Source organism: Ambystoma mexicanum, chromosome 5p, assembly GCF_040938575.1.
Source record: "Ambystoma mexicanum isolate Mex_15411 chromosome 5p, UKY_AmexF1_1, whole genome shotgun sequence".
Lineage (NCBI taxonomy): Eukaryota > Metazoa > Chordata > Amphibia > Caudata > Ambystomatidae > Ambystoma > Ambystoma mexicanum.
The window spans coordinates 482698598-482715809 of record NC_090930.1 but is presented as its reverse complement, the minus strand read 5'-3'; the positions used below and the strand labels follow the sequence as shown (position 1 = coordinate 482715809).

General features: G+C 47.4%; 1 protein-coding gene across 5 annotated transcripts in view; it reads left to right on the top strand.

Moving 5' to 3' along the window:
- Positions 1-17212, top strand: part of TAF9B (TATA-box binding protein associated factor 9b) — a 226161-nt gene that overhangs the window by 43875 nt on the left and 165074 nt on the right. For all 5 annotated transcript variants that reach the window (XM_069612890.1, XM_069612891.1, XM_069612888.1 and 2 more), the window contains exon 3: positions 6216-6297. In XM_069612890.1, coding sequence (XP_069468991.1) covers positions 6216-6297 — 82 coding nt within the window. The remainder of the gene's footprint in view (positions 1-6215; positions 6298-17212) is intronic.

Genomic DNA, 17212 nt, shown 5'->3' with positions numbered 1-17212 from the left:
TAACTATTACCAAGAGGGCAAGGCTGGTGCAGTCTCCCACATGGTACTGCATACAATCTTCCCTAACAGACCAAGAGCCTATAATCAGTTTTTATCACAAACCGAACACCACACAAAAATCATGATGTGGATTATAGCCCAGTAACGCACAAAGCCTTCTCTCTCAACAGTTGAATAATTATTTTCAGCTCTCTGTAACGCTCGTGGAAGCAAAAGCAACTACTGTCTCACGACTATCTCTCATCTGAGTGAGAGTGGCTCCAAGTCCCTCTCCACTTACATTCGTTGTCGAAACGGTTTTGCTGCCAGGATCAAATATGCTTTGGGTAGGAGCCCTGAACAGCTTTTCTTTTCTTTGCATGAACACGTTAGCGCATCCCTCACTCCACACATTTTCTTCAATAACTCTCTCGACGGAACACAGAGGTACGCAGCCCCTTCCACATACTTCGAATAGTACTCAGCAATGCGTAAAAATGCTCTAAGAGAATCTTTGTTGTGAGGAGACTGTGCTTTCAACACGGTTTCCACCAAGCTGGTTTTCTGTTTAATGCCTTGATCATCTATCACATGTCCCAAGTAAAATGCCTGCCTCACCTTAAATTCACACTTCTCTTTTAATCGTAAGTCCTACCCGATAGAGGATACCCAAAACCTTTTCACAAACACACATCACAGTGTTGAGAATCCGAAGTAAAAATGAGAATGTCATCCTGGAAACACTTAACATTGGGCATGATATGATATGATATGATATGATTGTTTATTTATATAGCGCCTATACACAAAGTGTTTCAAGGCAAGGTAGGGAACAAGAGAAAATACAATGACATTCTTACAGGCCATGAACAGTAAGGATGTGAAATTAACTATCCTACTCGGCCTGACGACATTTCAGATAGTGCAAGAGCTAAGACATAGATAAGGAAGGGAGGGGAAGAGTGGGAAGGAAATGGAAACAGACAGGCGACTACCGTACTAGGCCTGATGACATTTCTGGTAGAGCCGGAGAAAAACAAAAGGTGAGGGGTGCAGAAAGGGAGGGGAGGAACAAAACAAGCGACTTTCGTACTAGGCCTGACAACGTGTTGGATAGTGCTGGAGGGAGAGAGGGGGACAGTAAGGGGATGGGGGAGTGACAGACGAGGTTGCTATCATACAAGATCCAGGGACAATTCTAAGTGCAGAGAAGAACGTAAGGGGAGGAGGGGATGAGCTAGGAAAAGGGAGAAAGGAAAAGGGAGAAAGGAAGAGGAGGACAGAACAGAGAGTAAGCAGTCAAAAAGAGTGGAGAAGCAAGAGGGGAGAGTGACTACAACTGCAGAAGTCAGTAGTAACACATAACGTTGCGAGCCAGGATACAAGATGAAGATGGGAACAGCATGATTCAGGGTCACCATGAGTACAAGATGCAAAGGAAGTCCAGTATGACAGTTGAGAAAGGGTAATGCACCGTGAATCAATGAAGTACATAAAAGTAAAATCCAGCATTGGCCACAAGACGGTGATGGTGAAACCAGAATGTAGCCGGACAGACTCCTGTGTGTGGGAAGGGGGGGCAAGGGAACAACACGGGGGGACCAGATAGGGTGGGGATGACCTGTGGGGACAGAGTATGTAAACTCATGTTGGTGCATGCTTACCTGCTGATTTAGCAGGGGTTCGGGCCCTGGATCCTCCTGGTCCAAACAGGAATTGCCCTTTTCTTTGACTGCTCTTCCCTTTGGATGCCACTTCCACCCCTCCTCCCCTCTGGTGCACAGCTGCCGCCGACGCCAGAACCACAAACAGCATCCTCCACAACCTTTATGCACCAAAAAGGCATAACAAATTATATTAAATGTCTCGAATCTGGGTGCCACTCAGTACGCTCTCGACAAGTCGATGGTTGAAAAATACCTTGTGCCATGCAAAAGAGCTATCTCCTGTACTTTGGGGAGCGGTTGGCGATAAACCCAAATGTTGTTCAAAGATCTCCACACATCATTAACTTCCCATCAGCCTTCCTCACAATCCCAACGAGAGACACCCATTCAGCCACCTCAATCACATTGCTACTAGCACAGCATGTATGTTGGGTAAGAATTTGTAGAGTCCAACTTGTGTGGGAATTTACAAGACTTATCTCTTGGTATTAGGTAACCCACCTTTTTAATATAGGCCTTTACTACTCAAGTTGGTAGAGTGACTGAGCAGCCAGGCTGATCCTAACCCCTTAAGTGCCAGGCTATTCTGCAAGGCTATGCAAAAAGGACAAGCATATTCATCACTGGCACTTAAGGGGTTCTCACGGGGTAATGTGAGGTGTAGACCTATACAATGCAATTAGTAAATACAGGTATCCCTACAACAATCACGACCTCCTGGCAATAGGAACCCAACCTTTGGTATAAGTCTGTACTACACAGGCTGGTAGTGTGGCTGAGCAGCCAGGCTTATTTCAAGAGGGGTAATGTGAGCAGTAGGGGAGTTGCACAGAGATTCACAGTGACAAGTATACAAATAAACTCTTAAACTCAAGGTTTCTTGATTAAACAATTATTAATTTATTTAACAGTCAGTTTGAAGAAGCCTTCTTCAGAAGGGGCAATATATCAGTAACACACAAATACACTCCAAAATACACACTCTTAATGTCAAAGAAAAAGTTTATAGAGTAACACAAGAGATCATACAATTATTCTGAAGCAGGTAAGTACTTTTGAACCCCCAATGCAAAGCAGATTAACCCCTTCCTGGAAGGAAAGGTTAAACAAAATGTCAGAGGAAAAAAGGGTTATTCAGGGAGCCATGCCAGCCAATGTAGGGTCTAGGCGAGCTGAAGCACTTCTTGAAGGTAAGTAAAAGTCTTCCACAATGTTTTAGAAGTCTTTGTAGAAAAAGTAGTATCCATGTAGGGCCACAAGCTGGGAGGCTTGTGAGAGGTAGAAGATGCAAGTAACTCTACAGAAGTAACTGAGACGAGTCTCGACTGAGATCAAGTAAGGCCACAACAACAAGAGGTAAGTTCTCTTAGACTGTACAGTACCTTTGGTTGGAAGAAATGGTTCCAGCTAGCTTCTGTTCCTGTGTGGCTCTGCAGATCCTTTTGTTCCTGTGCCTCAGTCGTGGGGACAAGTGGGAGGACGTCTGGGGACTCCTGCAACACAACGGGGTGGTCATCAACAGAAAAGGACAAACTTCTATTCAGCGGCACTTCGCGGTTTCAACTCCTCGCATTTCAGCAAATAGCACCACTGCGGTCTCACGGATACCACTCTGGACTTTCTTCGCATCTCGGGTCCAGCACTCTGTTGCAATGGCTCAGGCTTGGTCAGTCCTGCTTACTGGGAGTCTGGGTTATCTTCCAGCAGCTCGGGTCCATCTTAAAAGTTATGCACTCCGTTTGGTGTTCCTCTCCCTGGCACTTCGGTTCCAGCAGCAGCAGTGAAAGTACAGCCAGCACGGAGAGGATTTGGGAAAAGGTAAAGAAGTCAAACCAACAAGAATAAGAACCTACAAGTACCAAGAGGCATTGGTGTTGTAAGAGGAGGAAGATTGTGGATTGTAAAATTAATGAGAGAGGTCAAAGTGATCATGCTGATGTCTATGTAAAGTCCTTGCTTTCGAAAGTCTGCGACAGTGAAAAGTCACCCGAGACAAAACGTGGGGAAGGGAACCCCCACAAAGCAAAAGACGGGCTTGAGCCCGTCAGAGGAAAGCCTGTGCAGAACTGTGTGATAAAGGGAAAGGTGAAAGACTGGCTCAAGCCCGGCTGAGGGAAGCATGTGTTGGATTGTGAGAAAGTAAAGATCCAAAGTGGAACTGTATATATGTGACAAGGCGGACAAAGCCAAAGGAAGTGATTGAACTACCAGAAGCTTGAAGCTCAAGCATGAACTGTTACATTCAACAAGTAAGCTAAAGTGTGCAAGACTGAAAGAACTGTGCCATCCACCTATACGTTTTAGGAAAATCTCTAGACCCCGTGGTGCTGAACGTGGAAAAGTTTTGAGACACTATTTTCCTTTTGTATTCCCTTAACACATTTGTCATTTTGAGAAGGAGGGCAAGGTTAGTTTTTTTTAGTATAGTCTTTTTTTATTTTGACTAGACTGACTTCGACTTTGTTGTTATTTATTTAATGGTCAAGATTACTCACATTCTAGAGTTAGGGCCAGTTAGGAATTCTACCAACCCAACCAAAATACCAAATAAAGGTTTTCAAAACTTGTATCCGTTGAGTCTGTGTCTACTATTCATACCATATCTTCCTTGGAGCAGGATAGAGCAAAGAACGGATGGTTTCTGATTAGAAGCCATATAGTAGTGTCGCATAGCAATTTGCTGTGCAATGCTGTAGGTTTGCAAATCAAATTAAAACTTTTGTAGCAAAACCAGCTATTTAAGTTACCCTGTTAAATGAAAACACAACTCACCCTGCATTCATCTCTTTCCCGCGGGCCTCACTCCCTACCCTCTTTTTCTCTGTACAAGTTCAAAGGGGCTAATGCAGGTAGAGAATGCAGCAGTAACCATTTCCTCCACTCTTAAGTGCCAAAGGTCTGTGTGGAAGTGCTAAGCAAGATGTTCTTTTCTTTTTCAAATAATTGCAAACCAGAAGTACATTTTAAAATGTTTTAAAAGACAGTCATGCAATTCCCTTCCTAAAAATGTAAGCTGTTACATAATGCATAATTACAGTATTGCTACTGTAATGCTTTCAGCAAACCTTAGGTTAGCTTATCTAAATCTCAGTGTCAACAATACTAAATTTTGTTGGGAAGATGCATCATATTGACTAGTGAACACTTTTGAAAATGTACATGACCATATAGCCAAATGCTTTAGATGGCAAACCTAGTTCTGTGACCTGCTGGGTGCATAGGGCTGTGCAACTGGTGCTCTACCCATGAGCTGTCCCATACTTCTTCACATTCTATCTTATCACCCTGTTGCTTTATACCAGCTGCCCGAAAGTGAGACGGCCGTAAACTACAATATTCCACCTAGTTTGGCCAGTTCTCTACCTGCTTCGCTATCCAATCTGTTTAGACTCTTACTGTCTTTCCTCTTACATAATGAATGCACAAAGCTAATTAGATGTTTACACAAAGTAGTGATTAATAGTTCCATTCAGTCTGTACATCTACAGACCTACTGCAATAACATGCACTGTAGTAAGCCTCCAGAGCTTGTTTTGCTATGATTATGATTGAATTATATATTAACTGTGGAAGACAGCTGGCCAAACTGTTTTCTGCGCCTTTTTATTTGTGTCAATTCATGCAGCTAACCTTTTACATTTTACACTCATCCAGGGTTCGAAAAGTCTACTCGCCCACTTGCATAGCCAAGTAGATATTTGGAACGGGTACCGTTTGCAGGGGATGTTTGAAACTTGTATTTAACATTTGCTTTGCAGTACATTTCAAATGTTACACACTGCATGGCTGGCCTCTGGGTGGCAGCAACGTGTCCAAAAAGAAATCTGTTTGTGGTGGCATGCACCATTTTACAGATTTGTTGTCATCCGTTGCTAGGGGTCGTGTGTGTGGGTGTTGGTGTGTGGGTTTTGGTGTGTGTGGGGGCTCCCCAAGGGATAAGTGATGAGGGGGAGGGGAACAAGCCCTTAAGTAGCCACTATTTGGTGGTAAAATATGGAGGAGTTGAGAGCTGGTCATGTGACCAGGGAAACTCCTCTGAATCTGGCAGAGGTGCACTGCTATGCAAATGCAGAATCTACTGACTTAGCTAATTTGTGTTTAGATGCCATTAATGCTCCTCACCCACCTAGGGACTATCTGGTAGAGTGCAATATAGTGATTTTTCTGGGTGTAAACAAGAAGCCAGTCCTCTGCATTCTGGAAACACTGCTATGTTAGACTGCTGCTCATCTATTCTAAATGCTCTTTAAAAAATGAATTAATGTCGCATTTGACCTGCTGGAATAATTATAATGGGGTATTTATTAAGCGCATAATACCCAGAGGTTTCTAAGCGCAGACCCGGGGATTGAACCTTTGTTGCTCCGCTTCGTCTTGCTTCCAAGGCGAGCACGTTGCCCCTGAGCTACCCTCCCAATACTACGTGTATGACTTTGTTCAAACAGTTTGAAACCTTTAGTAAGGATTTACTTTGCAGTACATGAACGTTAGTTTAGATTTCAGCCCTTGCTTTCTGCTTGACATGGAGTTGGCTCCACTTATATCCTTTTCTATTTCATTCCTTTACAGGTCATGGCCCAGATTTTGAAAGATATGGGAATAAATGAGTATGAACCTAGAGTGATCAATCAGATGTTGGAATTTGCATACAGTAAGTGTTAAAAATTAGACGTTTCAAGCGACTAGCCTGGCATAAATAGTCACTCTCCTCCTCCGCCTATTCCCTGCATGCCGTGTTCAGCAGGTAAGTCCCTCCTCAGCCACTCGATATTCACTTGTGAGCGTTGAACAGGCCTCCGCTCGTTGCTGCCTGTTTCCCCTGCAAAGTGCACCCTCCACACCCTGATGATGCCTCTCATGCCCTCTGTGCTGCAGCTGGGTCTGGGACATTGCCGCCAACTCTCCCTGTCTTTGGCGTCTTTCACAGCATTCCGTTTCCTGTCCCACGCTCCTGTGCTCCCTAGTGTGCTCGCCAGGAACTACACCTTTCGGCACCTTGAATGCCTATCATCGCTCCTGCATACTTTTCGGCCATATCTTTGTTGACTTTCTGCCAATGGACAATACTTTACTGGCCTCCATTGTGTTCGTGACTTGTCGTGTATTGTGGTACTAGGCCTACCCTAATATCCTAGGACTCTTCTGCCTGACCTCTGCAATTGCCTCTCACCTTCCCTATATTGGCTGTATTTGTTACTGAGTTTGGCATAGTTCGTATCTGTGTGCTTTTTGCTATTGCTGCTGCTTAAAGTTAGCCTTTTCCCTCTTCTATGGGAAATTCAAAACTGCCTGTTTTTACAACTGCTGGCTCTGTTTAATTTTATGCTTTTCCCTCTTCTCTGGGAAATTCAAATCTGCTTGTTTTGCAATTGTTTTTCTGCTGTATGTTGTATCCTAGGCCTCTTCTACACTTCGTTGATCGTTGCATTGCTGTGTATTTGGGTCGTGTTCTGCAGTCCCCTCCCTCCTTCCATCTGTCCGCTTTCTCCTCAATGGTGCTCTCCATCCCCCCATCTTCTCTAATTCCTATTCTATTACCTATCCTATCCCTCGAAGTTTGGAAGGAAAAAGCTCAAAAAGGACCTCCTGGTCTACAACCCAGGCCTCCCCATCTCTGACACCTATGTCATTGCTTCTTCCAGGCAGACTGTTACAAACATCCTTTGTCGTTCCTTCTCCAGACTTTTGGATTCCCCACATGGTCTCTGTGCTCTCCCCTTTGTCTTCCTCATGCATTAATGGTGGCACCCGCTGGTAGGTACTCTTGCCATCCTTCATGTTCTCTAGGGTCATCATTAATGTCTACTTAACTCACACTTTCATGGCCCAGGACTCTCAGCCCAACCTCCTTCTTCATAGGTGTCTCCCGTCTCATCAACTTCCTCCCCTCTCCTGCCACTCCTCCTTCTGTTATCCCTCTGGCTCCTCTGCCACCTCTGCCGGGTGTACCACACTCTTGTACCCCTCCTCGGAAGACCTTCAAACGTGGAAACTTAGCTACCCTCAACTCTCGGTCTGCTGTCAAATACTCCTCTGACATCTGCCACCTCCTTGAGGATCTTGATCTAGATGTCCTTGTTCTCACTGAGACATGGTTCAGTGCCAGCCCTGTCACAAGTTTCGGCACTCTCCTCCCTGAGGATTACATGATTCACTCTAAACCTAGGCTCATCCCGGCCCGGGGGCTGAGTGGCACTATCTTCCCTGAGTGGGTCCCCGCTACCATCATACCCACTCAGGCCTACTCCTCTTTCGAATGGCTCGTCTGCAGGCTTGATGTCTGCCCTGGCCTCTCTCTTACTCTGGCCACCATCTATAGGCCCCCTGGCCAGGTCCCCCCCTCCTCCTCCTCCTCCTCCTCTTCCTCCTCTCTGAATGGGCTGACCTCACCTCTTCTCTCCTGACCACCGCCTCCAAGCTTCTTCTCCTCAGAGACGTAAATATTCACCTTGTCTCCCCTAATGTGGCCTCTGGGCACTTCTGCAACCTCTGTGACTCTTTCCCTCTCCATTCTTCCCTCTGGTCCAACACACTCTGCCAGACACACCTTGTATGCTCTCATATCCTCAGACTTCCCCATCTCCAACCTGCTCACTACTCCTCTCTCCTGATCTGTTCATGCTCTCCTGTCCTCTCACCATGACCTCCTTGGGCCCCTGGCTAAGCCTCCACCCGCACTGCCAGCCTCCTTCTCCATCATTCAACTGATGAAGTGAGTGTCGGTTGTCACTTTTGCCACCACCTTCACCCCCCCCCCGCCCTGCCACTGACTCTCACCCTGACACAGCCCTCATTAACCTTCAACTCTCCATTTCCAACACTCTGGACATCCTTGCCCCTGCCATGAGGTTCCACATGAAACCTGCCTCCAAGTGCAACTCCTGGTATGACTCCAACCTGGCCACTCTGAAACGCAAGTGAAGAGCAGCTGAGCAGAAGTGGCAGGCTTCGAGCATATCCTCCCATATCACCTAATGAGGTTTCTAAACAAGTCTGCTCTATGAAAATCTCATCCAAACAGGGGCTCTCCTGCTCCCCCAGAACAACATTGTCTCCCTTGTTCCAGCCTTGGCCGATTTCTGCATCACTCCTTTGTCACTGGATCCATCCCCTAACTCCTCAAGTACTCCTTTGTGCACCCTCTCCTAAAAAAGCCTTCTGCCGACTCTTCTTGTCCGGCTGACTACCGCCCCATCTCCATTACCCCCTTCCTGGCCAAACTCTTGGAGAAGCTGGCCATCTCCCAGCTTATCCACCAGACTGAATGTGTTGGTTGCCTCCACGACCACCAGTCTGGCTTGAGAGTTGCCAGAGGCATGAAAACTGCTCTCCTGACCCCCTGTAAAGACTTGCTCACTAATCTCGAATCCAACTCTCCCTCCGTTCCCATCCTCCTTGACCTCTCTTCTGCCTTTGATACGGTCAATCATGCCAATCTGATAAATCGACTCTGACACCCTTGGCATCACCGGACTTGCTCTGGATTGGTTAACCTCCTTCCTCTCAGACCGACCTTCCCATGTTCAACTGGGCCCTTTTCTCTCCACCATCTCGCTCTCCACCTGTGGAGTCCCTCGGGGCTCTATCCTCTAGCCCTGGCTCTTCAATATCTACCTGGCCCCTCTCTAGCCCATTTGATCTCCACCTTCTCTCCTAACCTCCAGTGTTATGCAGATGACAAACACCTCTCCTTCAAGCTACCCTCCTCTGCCTGCTCCTCTTCCTCGCTCATTCCTGACTGCCTTTCTGCTATTCTCCCACCCTGCCTGTACTGCTGATGGTCGTAAGCATCTCTCTCTTGTTCCACGAGGCAAATGACCAAGGCAGCAACTTCAGAACTAGAAGGCAATACACGCCTTGAGCATCATTTATTGATGTGCTTATTGCTTTTACATATCATCCAGAGCACATTCGATCTGATTGCCAGAACATTTGCAGCTGGGCTACCACATGCATCGACAGTGTTTTAATTTGTGATCCAACGCAGGATAATATTTTCTGAGAAGCCCCGCATCGCCCGAGGGCTGGTAGCTTCTTGGGGCATTAATTGTCCAAACATGGCCGCCGCCATATCCTGCAAAGATGAACCTGCACTACCCGCCCCTGTCTTGCCCTGTCTGGAACTGGTAGGAACCTCTCTATCCCACCGCACCAGTAACATGCCCCCAGCCCACGTTGCCCAAAGACCAAGCTTTCGGTACTTGCATTTGGTAACCAAAAGCTGTCTGTTTCTACTCTGCACCGGTAAGCACTCCGGATCTGGACATCACCCTCTGCCTGGTTGCTGCTGACTCTTACCCCCCTTTCTTCTAACATATTTGCTAATTGATCCTGTTGAGCACCTACTATGTGCACCTGCCTTAAACTGACTCACTGCTTGTTGTTTTTCACTGCTTGTTAGTGCCTCTTCTAAACTTGTATCGACGTCTGCCTATACATCTGTCCATCTTTCATTTTATGCTGTATTGTGCTTTTTGAGGAAGTTTGAATTTAGGTGTGTGTCTTACATCTGTGCATCCACCTGTCTAACTCGGCTGCTAGGCCGCCTGGTGAGTTTGTGTCGTGCCTTGTGCAGCCTCTCCTTCTATCCCTCTTTCCTCCACCACCATGGCACTCGCCATTTCTCCCATCTACTCTGTTACTCTATCACCTATCCTTCCTCTCTCAGGTAGTGTGGAAGAAAAAAAGCACAAAAAAGACCTCTTGGCCTCTAATCCTGGCCTACCTATCGCAGACATCTATGTCAGCGTTACTTCCAGACATACTATCACTGATATCCTCTTCTCTGCAGTGGAGAAACTTTGCTGAAAATGTCAGGGGGGAGGGACATGACTTCTGAAGAAAAGGTGCCCCATTCAAATGAATGGGGACAAAATGGTGTGCCATGAAAGTTGGGGGGTACAAACACCCCCGTCACCCCTAAAATTATGCCCATGCTTCTCTGTCCCCTCTCCAGACATCAGGTGAGGAGTCAATATGTCTACTCTCTCTCCTTTTTCCTCCTCACCCATTAATGGTGGCACTAGATGGGAAGCACTCTTGGCTTGCTTCTCATCCTCTACATGCATCATTAATGTCTATTAAAATGGCACTGTCATGGCTCAGGGCTCTCAACCCAATCTTCTCCTTTTCAACTGGCACCTGCCGGCCCTCATTAACTTCCTTCCTACTTCTGCAACTCCTCCTTACATTCTCTCTGCACCTCCCTCTCCTCCGACAGGTTTACCACCCCCACTGTACCCCTCCTCGGAAAAACCTTCAAAGGTGGCGACCATCTTCACTTAGCCCCTCTGAATGCTCGATCTGCTGTCAAACATTCTTCTGACATCTGCCTCCTCCTTGAAGACTGATCTCCACGTCCTCACTCTCACCGAGACGTGATTTAGTGCCAGCTCTAGTCACTGCTTTTGACTCCCTCCTCCCTGATGGCTACAAGATCCTCTTTAAGCCTCGACCCAACCGATCTGGTGGTGGAGTAGCCCTGATCTTCCCTGAGTGGGTCCCTACCTCTCTCATACCCACCCAGTTTTACTCCTCCTTTGAAATCCTTGTCTGCAAGCTTGGTGTCTCTCCCACTCTCTCTCTCTCTCTCTCTCTCTCTCTCTCTCTCTCTCTCTCTCTCTCTCACCATTGCCACTATCTGCAGGCCTCTTGGACCTGTCTCTCTCTTCCTCTCGGAATGGGCTGACTTTACCAGCTCTCTTCTGACTTCTACCTATAAACTTTAACATCCACCTCAACTCCACTGTCCCTGCCTCCACACTCTTCTGTGATCATTGTACCTCTCACTCCCTCATTATTCTCCCTTCCGGCCATTCCCACTCTGCCGGACAAACTCTTGATACCTTCATCCACGCTGATCTCCCGCTCTCCAACTCTCTCTATCCCTCTCTCCTGGTCCAACTACTCCCTCGTCTCTACCTACTTCGGACCTCACGGCCGTCTGACCGTGCCTCCCCCTGCACTGCTAGCTTGCTTCAAAGTCATCCGTCCGATGAGTGTCAGTTGCTGCGTTTGCCTCCACCTTCACCCCCCCCTTATATTCCCCTATTGACTCTCCCACTGAATCTGCCCTCGACAATCTTCATCTTGCTATTACTAACACTCTTGACACAGTCATGATGATCTGCCTGAAACCTGCCTCCAAGCGTAACAATTGGTACAACACTGATCTAGCTGCTCTGAAACGCAAGTGGCAGAGCTCGGGCTCATCCTCTGACTAACTGGCCTGCCACCTGCTCTCCATCCGCTCCAAAAAGAGGGTCTACATGCAGGCCCGTATCTCTGGAGCTACTAACAACATGGCTGAACGCTTCAGAATCTGCAAGGAACTAGCCAATCCTCTGGCAGTCTCTATCTCGCTTCATCCCGCCCAGACACTCTGCACTGCTCTGGCCACCCACTTCACCTCTAAAACTCAGGACATTCTGACACCTCTCTCTTCTTCTCCCTCCTCCCCTCCTCTCTGTCCCCCTGGCTGCTCTCCCACCCCCACCTAATCTCTCCTCCTTCTCACCCATCACAACGCTTGAGGTCACTAGAGTTGTCCGCTCGGTCTCTTCCAAACAGTTTCCTCCCTGTTCTTCTGAAACCATTAAGGACAACATCTCTGCACTTGCTGACTTCTGCAACCATTCCTTCGCCTCAGGTACTTTCCCCTCCTATCTCAAGCACTCCCTTGTGTTCCCTCTTCTAAAACAAAAGCCTTCTGCCGACCGCTCATGTCCGGCCAACTACCTCCCTTTTTCTACTTTTCCCTTCCTTGGGAAACTCCAAGAAAAGTTGGTCTTCCCCCAACTGACCCAACACACTGAGCTCGTTCGTTGTCTACATGACCATCAATCTGGATTCCGAGCATCCAGGCACAGAAACTGCTGTCCTGAACATCTGTGAAGAATTGCTCACAAATCTTGACTCTAATTCTCCTGCTGTTCTCATTCTCCTTGACCTCTCTTCTGCCTTTAACATGGTAAGCCACTCTATCCTTACAAAGCAACTCCAAGATACCCTGGGTATCTCAGACCGGGCACTGGATTGGCTGACCGCCTTCTTCTTCTTCACTGACCGCCGCTCACAGGTGCTACGGGTCCTTTCTCCTCCACCATCACTCTCTCTACTTGCAGTATTCCCCAAGCCTCTATCCTCTCGCCTTGGCTTTTCAACATCTACCTTGCTCCTCTTGCTCACTTGATCTCTGCCTTCTCCCCTCAGTTCCAGTGCTTTGCAGAGGACACGCCACTCTTCTTCAAACTCTCCTCCTCCTCCTCCTTCTCTATCATCCCTGACTTACTGTCTGCTATCCAGTCCTGGTGCACCTCCAACAATCTCTGTCTTAATGCCTGTAAGACAGAGATTCTTCCTATCGGGACACCTGTTCCCCGATTTCCCGCGCCTCATACTCTGGCCACCCTCTGTGCTCTCTTCCGTCTCCTTCCACTGAAGCCAGACATCTCGGTGTCATCTTCGACCCCTCTCTCTCCTTCATTCCTCACATCTTGGACCTTGCCAAGAAGGGTGTCCAGTCATTTGGTCGACTGAAAACTGGTCGAATGACATTTGGTCGACGCAATTTGGTCGAATTTTTTTTTTATTTATATATTTATTTTTCGGGTTTTCGTTTTTAAAAAAAAGGGGTTTTTAGAGAAAAAAAGGGGGTTGGGGGGGACCCCTCCCAAAAAATAAAAAAAAGGGGTGAAAATAATAAAAAAAAAAAATCGACCATTTGGTTTTCGACCAAATTGGTTCGACCATTTGTCTGGTCGACCAATTTTTTTCGACCAAATGTCTGGTAACCGCCAAGAAGGCCCACTTCAACTCCACCTCCTTAGATGTATTCTCCCTTTCCTCACCTTCCCTCAGAAGCTCAGTGTCTCTAGAGCTCTGGTCCTCCTCTAGGCTGAATTACTGCAACAGCCTCTTCTTCAACCTGCCTCTTTCTTCCCTCCGCCCTCGTCAACTAATCCAGAATAGGGCTGCAAGACTATCCTTAGCCTCAAGCCCAGGGACCGGATCTCTCCAGCTCTAAAATCTGTACACTGGCTCCCAGTTGCTGCAAGGATCAAATTAAAACCCCTTTGCATAATCCATAAGGCTGTCTGAGGCCTGGGACCACGCTACCTGCAGCTTTCCTAAATACTCTCCTTCCAGATCCCTTCGATCTTCTTGCTCCAACTCTATGCTGGACAAACGTTTCTCCAAGCAGAGAGCTGGGAGCAGATCTTTCATCTCCTCCTCTGACTCCCTCCTCTGGAACAGGCTCTCTCGCTCTCTCGCTCTCTCGCTCTCTCTTGCTCTCTCTTGCTCTCTCTCGCTTTCTCTCGCTTTCTCTCGCTTTCTCTCTCTCGCGCTCTGTATTGAACCGGTTCACCTCAAGTTCCACAAACAACTCAAGACTTTTCTCTTCTCCTCCATCCCGCTCTCCCCCCGTGCTAACTATCCCCTCAGTCGTTGAGATTGGCGGCCTGACCCCTCAAGAGTCCAAATAGAGTCCTGGACTTCTGCCCAATCGCCACCAGCAGAAATGGATGACACTATCCATTAGTGCTTGTGAGACCCAGGTTCTTACCCTTTTCTGTCTAACCCAATCTAGTGACGGAATGGAGCCGTCTCACAAGAACCTGATCACTGGCTGCATAGTTTCTTATACACACCAATGATCAGTGCAGTGATCTACTTATTCTGCCACCCCTCGTACAAGAAATGAGGTATTATGCAGAAACATTGGTCAATCTTATTAGCAAACAGTGATTTTAATATGATTTTAGGGCATAATGCATAACTTGCATTCTCTAAAGCTAAAACTTCGAAAGATTTAATGTCCCTGAGTATGCTGAAACCTAAGGATGATAATTGGTTGCAAAAGGGACTTGTTATGGAGAATTTTCATTTCTGTGCTAATTTCCTCCCACCTTACAGATCCCCAGCTCTTGTACTGGATTTAACATTTTAATTTTAATTCCTGAATGAGTGACAGTTTTTTTTCTCACTCCCTCTTGTGTTTTTCCCTGGTCAGGACTTTGTTTTTGGAGTCTGACCAACCCCATAGGAATCTGCTTTTCGTATAGTGATACACTGCACCTTCTGTGCAGTGTCACTGTGAAATCCTTTGGATTTCTTTTAAGGTTTAAATACCTTTTCTTGGGTGAAATTCGGTTCCCAAGAATAGTAAGGTGAAATTGATCCTACTTACCTTTTTTACTTTGGCGGTCCAGCACACATTACTTATGTGGAGTGCTGGGGCGTTACCTAGTAGCCCCTTATCCTACTTTCTCATGTAACATTTTTTGTTACCCTCACTACTTTAAATGGCTGGTGGCAGTGGTTTAATTTGTAAAGGCACCCATGAGTGTCATTTTGTCAAAATGGCCCTGTCTTCTTTTTTTGCCATGTTCTGTTTGTGAGGTCTTTCTTGGCTTTTACTCTGTCTGTTGGGACAGATTTGAGCCCTTTGTGCGTTTTGCCTTTGGCTGGCTTCAGCCCTGAAGCCTGCCCCTGCCTCCAGTGTGTCTGGGAGGGCAGGAAGTGAGGGAGGTTCCTGAAACTCTCCTGTCCTTTGTCTCTAGGAGTGCTTGAACGACACCAGTCCTGATTGACCGTCTGGCTGTCTTGAAAGGACATGCTGTGTGATTGACAGCCTAGGCTGTGAATGAATGGCAAACTTGCTTAAAAGGCTAGGGTTTTTGGACTAGAACCAGAGTCGACCACAAGGAGAAACATCAGAAGAAGAAATCATGAAGAGCAGCCCGCTGCAACAACTTTTCCCCTTGGGCTGGTGGGTCCAACTGGCCCGTGACGAACTCCACTTTTTTCCAATCCCAGACTTGCTGTTCCTCTCCAGCCTTGCCGAAGCCCAATGCCAGGGGTCGAGTGTTCATAACCACGTGCAACGTCGTCTGTGGAACAAATCCGACTAAAAGCTCCAGGAGCAGGAACTCCCAATCTAGAGTCCCCTCACGAGAGTCCAGGAAAAGTCCAACCAGAGATCTTCGTTCTGTATCAGTGCTGTTGGCGAGGCGCTGAAACACTGAAGAAGCAAAGACGGATTTCTGAACTCTGACCTGGTGGGCAGAGGTTCAGAAAGCCAGCCTAGTTAATTGGAACAGGGTAACCTTCTGTTCAAGCCAGACCAATCAAGTTAGCTTGGCGGCGGTAAAGACTAGGTCTCGGGAAGGGTGAGGGTGACTGAAAGACCTCAATGAGCACACAGAGTAAAGAACACTTACAAATCACTCCAAGTCAGGTGTGTATATATATTAAAAATAAAAATACATTTATTTCAAGGCCTTTGAGTTTCAACGCACAAATAAAATCACAGTAATACTTTTAAGCTAACACAATCTAAATACACATATACAAGACCAATGGGGTCTAAAGGGTTAATGCACGAAATGGGTCCACAACCTAATAGGTGAAGGAAACGGGCAGTGCAAATAGTCTTTAGTCCCTTCTGCATCCAACACACTCATAAGAGGCTGTACCATCCCTAAGACGAGTGGAGCCTATTGCTCAAATGTTCTTGCAATGCTGGCACTCACAGTAATGCAGATGGGCAAAACAGTGTGTCTGCAAGGGTCTTTAGCAGCTCAGGAAGGTGGGTAAGGTGATGACGAATAGGTTCCCACTATTCGAGGAGGGCCTCCACTTGAGGGCAGTCGATTCCAAGAGTTGGGAATAGTTCGCCAGTTTGCACTAGCAGTGGAAAGGAGAGGGTCCCTCAGGGGCCACTCGGGCGTAAAAATGGATGGAGGTGCTAGGGGCCACCAGTTAGGATTGCGATTACTCACCGACCCCCGGCGCACTCCGGACCAAACTTTCCCAGTCGAGTCCACTTCGGTTGCAGGCTCAAGTGCGGCAATCTGGCGGCTCTGTGGCTTTCAGCGACAAAGATACAGTGATGATTCCGAAATGGGATAGTGGCGATTTCTCCGCTCCTGGTTCATGGATCAGGCCAGTTTCACTGCAGCAGGCTTCATGGGCAAGAGGGGCACAAATGCAGCGAACCTGCAAAGTTTGTCACCACGGCTGGGCAACACGGTATCCGCATATACTCCGGTTCGGGCGCACTCACTTTACTCCAGACCTGGGAATGCCAAGTGTACTAAATTCTGTGTGAGAGTGCTGTGAACACAGAGCTAGTGACGTACTAAGTCTCGAGGACCTCCTCGGAACGGTGGCGATATCAGAGCAAAGAGTCTGTGTAAGCTGGTCAGCCCACTGGTTGGTCCAGGGACACTTCCGAGAAGGCTTACTTGCATCGTTTGATGAAGGTGCAGAGAATAGTTGGTCCCACTATTCCAATGGGTCGAAGCGTCTTCGCAGACCTTCTAGGACGACCGGATGCAGAGGGTTCTGACGGGACTACAGCAGGCTCAGGATGCCAAACCTTCCAGCTGTCACCAGCGGTTCCTCGACTCGGCTTCTTACTTTCAGGATACTTGGATCCTATCCTTCGTTCAGTGAAAACTGCAGGGATCTGTTTGGGGCCTTCTCTTATCCAAAATGTCCTTGGCGCCAAAACCAAGAGGACCCAATGGGAGATCTGCTCACATACAGGCATACCATACGTG